Below are 5,513 nucleotides of genomic sequence, written 5' to 3'. Positions count from 1 at the left end.
GGAACTCGTCGAGTTTATGCCATACTCGACGAGTAGCAACGAACAGGGTAGAGAAGTGAGAGTAGGGACTCGGCGAGTTGGCGGCCCAACTCGGCGAGTCAGGTCAACTGTAAATTTACTTTGACCAGGAGAGTTGACTTTAGCCAGGGGTAAAAGAGTCATTTTACCCCAATGCAGTTATTAGTATTTTATTGAGTGTATTTGTGGAATTGTAGCCGGGGAGACACCGGAGCAGCAGCAGATAGCTTCCAGAGCCATACACTCAGCATCCAGATCACGAGGTGAGTTTCCTTCCAGTAGGAACGGGTCTAAGGCCACAATGCCGGCCCGATTAGCTAGTAGTAGTTTCCGAACTTCGGTCCGATGCAGATTCTAGTATGTTTGACGCCTTCGTGGCTCCGACAGGATTTATGTGTTATGTGCTCTGGGTTACAACCCGATGCAGTATGCAGTTTATGTGTTCATGCTAGTTGATATGTTATGCTATGCTATGTTCAGTAGTTTCGGACTTCTGTCCAATGCAGTCAGTTCCGGACATCGGTCCAATGCAGTTAGTTCCGGACTTCGGTCCGATGCAGTTAGTTCCGGATTTTGGGTTTGATGCAGGAGGCAAGGCCTCAGTAGTTCCGGACTTCGGTCCGATGCAGAGGGCAAGGCCCTGGTTGGTTCTGGACTTCGGTTCGATGCAGTTTCCGGACTTCGGTCCGATGCAGTGGGTAAGGCACAGTATGTGTTTATATGTATTGTATGGTATGTGGTAGTTTGGGGGAGCTCACTAAGCTTCGTGCTTACAGTTTCAGTTTTGGTTTCAGGTACTTCCGCAAGCAAAGGGAAGAGCTCAGGTTGATGGCATCGCACACACCACAACTTCAGTTGTCCTGGGAGTTGTTTTTAGTTTCTCAAAGATGTGATTTGATACAGTCTTGATACAGTTTACTCATAACACTTTGCTATTGTTTTTGAGATTTTGACGTACGAGTTTTACATTATGATATTGTCATGATGTTTTTAGTAATTGTTAAACAAAAATTTTTGGGTCGTATTTTGGGATGTTACATTAGGTTTGACTCGGTCAAATTCACATAGTTTGATGTCATAAATAGAAGCTTTTGATTTAGTCTTATAGCCGCTAATATGCCTCTTACAATATCTGATAAGAGGTTGATATTACTCAGTCGGGCCTTAAATCAATCAGAAACTATTAAACAACCTCGAAGACATAAAAACAATATATTTATCATCCTCTAGGGATATAATTCTACTATCCACATCGATATGGGGCATCGTGAAACGGTGAGAAACGATGATATTTTTATCATTCTTAAGTTCTATCATCATATTAAAAAGATCAAACAATTATAAAGTCCTTAATGTTAATAACATCAATATAGTCTACTCTACTATTGAGGTATCCTCTTCTTGAGGATGGGTGAACATCCTACCATGATGTGTTAAATAGGTTTTCATAGCCTCCTATAAAACCCAACTAAATAAATAAATATTTATCGGACAATCAAATCCCAAACGTTGGTATCATAAAAGTATAGTTGTCAATATATAATGAAAGCAAAGGAATAAGAATCAAAGGTGAGGTCAAAGAATCAAAGGCAAAAACAGAGAGTACAAACCATATATACAATTCATGTCTAATTGGTAGCATTTACTTCTCACACTCGACAAGTAAATCAATAACCATGATATGATTTACACTGATACAATTTATGTGTAGTTGAGTCTACTTCAGTGTTGCAAAACTCGGCCTACTCGGTCGAGTACTCGGAATCGGCCCTCCACCGGGGCGAGTTATGTGAACTCGACAAAAAAACTCTGATTAAGTCAAACTCGGTTAAAAATCGGTCAACTCGGTCAAAACTCGATCAACATCTCTCTAACTCGGGCCTACTCGGTCAACAAAGTCAAACTCGGTCAAAGGGTCAAAAGTGTCATAAAAAGAGAAAAAAATCAAGAATTTCATGATTAATATGTATAATACACTTAATGATTTATTATTTAACATAAACATGTGATTATTACTAAATATATATCTTAAATTTCAGTAATTATTCACGAAGTGAGACAATTGTGTGTATTCAGCTTTTATGTATTCATATGTATATAATTTTGTTATATATTTCAATCAAATTATGATTTTAACTTTTGATTTTGACATATATAATTTTTCTAAAAATATTTCTACATGAATTACCGAATCCGAGTACTCACCGAGTACTCGCTACTCGGTAGTCGGCCGAGCAAGTACTGAGTAGCGAGTTTTACAACCTTGGTCTACTTAAGTCGGACGATCACCATTTGGGCAGGATCAATGGACCTGATCGAGTCTACTTAAGTTACTAAACTATGTTAGAAACGAAGGGATGTAGAACGTTGCATTGTGAAAGGACCAAAAATACCGTCATGTGTATGGCACATGAACATGCACATGAGAGTTCTTAACTGTAAAAAACAAGAGTTAGCGTGAGGGACCAAAGATGACAATTTAGGTTCAAATAGGAATCATCTTCGCAACAAACGACTAAGTTTGGACCAAAGGTGTTATATTTACCAAATGTTTGGACAAAGAGAAATTAAATATCCTCGTACATTTTATTCCTACATCTTCTTTTTCAAACATTATATAATACACATCATATAAATAATATAGAAAGCACTACATTTCCCCCATCTAATAGCCAACGGTGGGAAATTATCTTATCTAATATTTGTAATCTTTATGAAATTATAAAACGAAAACCCTCTTAACAACGAGTCCCGTACACGATCATTCATAACTTGAAGTAATCAAGGCCGGATTTGTCAATAGGTTTTGTAAAAAATTTGTTCATGTACTCACTTACCAAGAAATCTTGATATACAGGTGTACTTCCATCAGATTGTAAGGTTAACTCCTTGATTGGTCCATAAATCTTCGGAGGAACAGCAACACCGGTGAAAAAACATGCCATGGAAATCCGTGGACCATTGTGGTTAGCCAACACTCTATGATCAACACTTTTAAACTTGTCGTTCGATACAATCTACACGCAAAAAAAAGCAGTCGTTACACCAAACAATCTAAAAGAGTAATTCAAAAAAAAAAAAATGTATATGACACCCATGGTTTGGGATCCATGATCTATTCTGTACTTGATTTACATTTCATATTTCCTACGAAGATATGAATCAACTGAGAAATTGCTGGAATAATAACAAAATACAACGCATACGAACTAGAAAGGTGAAGAAAACCTGTAGAAAGTCACCAATATTGACGACGAAACCTCCGGCAAGGGGTGGAACGTCGGTCCATTGGTCATGGTGGCGGACTTGAAGGCCGCCGATATTATCTTGAAGGAGAAGAGTGAGAAACGAGGGATCGGTGTGTTTGCTGGATCCGAGGGTTAGCTCCGGTTCTGGGCATGGCGGATAGTAGTGGCACACGAAAGTGCGGCCATGACAACACTCCAAATCTTGGAGGTGGTGGGGCCGGAGTCCGAGGGCTTCTGATAATAGCTCTAATAGAGTACCACCGAATTTTGTCACGTGTTTTATGTATTCAAGCATTGTTTCTCTGAAATAAAACCATATAATAATTATGGCTTTGTCATTTTTTTTTTTAAATGATAATTTTAGAAAGTTGAGCTATAATCAATGTATTACGCATTTAATATGGGAAGTGATATTTCTAATGATAAATTGATTCATCCACTTGAAATATATATTCTATCAATTTGTACGATAGTTACAAATGTGTTGTATATGTGGATGGATTAAATTATTAAGTGGAAATATCACTTCTCATTTAATATTGATAATATTTTCTATAATTAATGTTTTTTTTTTTGTGATTTATAATACATTTAATCGGTTAAATTTTCAGTTAAGTTGTTAAACTGTTTTCCATTTTGTCTTTTTTTTTTATTACTTTTTCAAAATGATAATTTTAGAAAGTTGAGTTATAATTTATGTATTTTACGTTTAATTATGGTAATATTTTCTATAATTAATGTTTTTTTTATTATTTGTAACACATTTAATCGGTTAAAATTTCAGTTAAGTTGTTAAATTGTTTTCCACTGCCTAATGTATGATAAAATGTAACCCAAAACAATCAACTTACTAATGTGTGACCTCTATTCTCAATTGAACTAAAAAACTATGCAATTAAAATTAAACAAAAAATAATATTATTAATATACATATGAAAGCTTTTATCTATTTTCCAAAAAATAAATCCATTTCTAATTTGGCTAAGAAGTTTAATATCACAGGAAAAAAGTCTTAAAATTGCAAAAGTTTTCATGTTCAATAATTTGGATAAATGTTGGTTGTCATTTTTTGTACCAATTAAATACTAAAAATAGCTACAAAATTAGCTTATAATATACTCTTTCAAAAAAGAAGTCCACTAAAGATAGATGTTATTGTTGGATTTTAAACTTTGGTGATAGAAAAAAGAACCGATTATAAGTTGGGAATAAGAACATAAATATATATGAAAGGGTAAGAAACACCATGCCTGCAAATTGAAGGAACTTCATCGGGATTAAGATCATCTAAAATAAACATCGACAGAGTCAACGTATCCCTCCAATTAGCAGCTCGAGATTGATACAGGTCAAGATTACTATCAAATCTCACCTTGTTCATTCGATCTCGTGAATAAAACTTCATCTTGATTTCACTCTCTTGTTCATGAAACATCCGAATACAATCGATCGTTTCATCCAACAAACTTTTAGGGATTTCATGATTAATCACTTGGAAGAAGCCCCATGTTTCTGAAGCCACTCGAATTTGTTCAACGATCTCCTTTCGTCGATCACCTTTTTCACTGCCTGTTAAATCGATAATAGGAATTTGTAAGCTTACCTTGCTGCTATTCAACTCTTCAACTAGTTCATCGTGTGGTCGGATGAAAATTCTGGGGATTTTTGTAACTCCTGCGTCAACTAATCCTTTTACACCTGCTTTCGTTTCATCGAAGACCTTCAGTGCATCAGCTCGATCGTATTTTTCAGTGTCTTCATTACTGAAGATGTCCATCTTTTTCAGTTTGGTAATTATGGAACTGATTGAATGAAAGAAGGAGATGATCTGTATACAGAAAAGATTAACTTCATGGATCTCTGTAAGTCAACTGTAATATTTATGAGCGTTACGTAAAGACGCAGTGATCTGAAGAGCTGTTCATGGTCAACGTTTTTCAGGCACCAAAAACGAGAAAATATTATTCAATTGCTGTTAAATACGTAATGTTTTGATTATTCTACATGTTGATTGTTGACAAAAAGATTGTAATTTTGACTAAAATCTTGTTCGAAAAGTTAGACATGTTTCGCAAAAAATAAATCTCATTAATTACATCTTCTATCAATATGGTATTTTATCCATTTATACGCTTTGACATTTCATTGAATTGTTTTCTTAATAATAGTTCTAAAAGAATTTAGACTTTGAAAAACCAAATGTGTACTTTTAAATACTTGTCTGTGAACTCTCAACCGATATTTTAG

General features: G+C 35.2%; 1 protein-coding gene across 4 annotated transcripts; it reads right to left on the bottom strand.

Moving 5' to 3' along the window:
- Positions 1-1,527: 1,527 nt before the first annotated feature.
- LOC144998527 (1-aminocyclopropane-1-carboxylate oxidase homolog 1-like) lies at positions 1,528-5,202 on the bottom strand. 4 transcript variants are annotated; one of them, XR_013660358.1, is made up of 5 exons: positions 4,517-5,202; positions 3,247-3,568; positions 2,856-3,035; positions 2,224-2,454; positions 1,528-1,899 (listed from the first exon to the last, which is right to left on the bottom strand). XR_013660358.1 is itself a non-coding variant. In XM_078958272.1 (4 exons), the coding sequence occupies exons 1-4, from the start codon at positions 5,041-5,043 to the stop codon at positions 1,867-1,869; spliced, it is 1,062 nt and encodes a 353-aa protein (XP_078814398.1). In that variant the 5' UTR covers positions 5,044-5,201; the 3' UTR covers positions 1,528-1,866. The 4 variants fall into 4 exon arrangements, 3 of the variants coding, with proteins under 3 accessions (XP_078814398.1, XP_078814396.1, XP_078814397.1); XM_078958272.1 differs by lacking the exon at positions 2,224-2,454 and having other exon boundaries at positions 4,517-5,201; XM_078958270.1 differs by lacking the exon at positions 1,528-1,899 and having other exon boundaries at positions 2,157-2,454.
- Between the last annotated feature and the right edge of the window lie 311 nt (positions 5,203-5,513).

This window comes from Lactuca saligna, chromosome 5, assembly GCF_052625555.1.
Source record: "Lactuca saligna cultivar CGN05327 chromosome 5, ASM5262555v1, whole genome shotgun sequence".
Classification (NCBI taxonomy): Eukaryota; Viridiplantae; Streptophyta; class Magnoliopsida; order Asterales; family Asteraceae; genus Lactuca; species Lactuca saligna.
This window is presented reverse-complemented; position numbering and strand designations above follow the sequence as displayed.

Excerpts from the sequence above, each read along its gene's own strand:
- LOC144998527 (XM_078958270.1), bottom strand. The coding sequence starts at position 5,043 with ATGGACATCTTCAGTAATGAAGACACTGAAAAATACGATCGAGCTGAT. Across the intron at positions 3,569-4,516 it reads GAAGTTCCTTCAATTTGCAG|AGAAACAATGCTTGAATACA; the intron begins GCATGGTGTTTC and ends GTTTTATTTCAG. Across the intron at positions 2,455-2,855 it reads CTGTATATCAAGATTTCTTG|TTAAGAACTCTCATGTGCAT; the intron begins GTAAGTGAGTAC and ends TGTTTTTTACAG.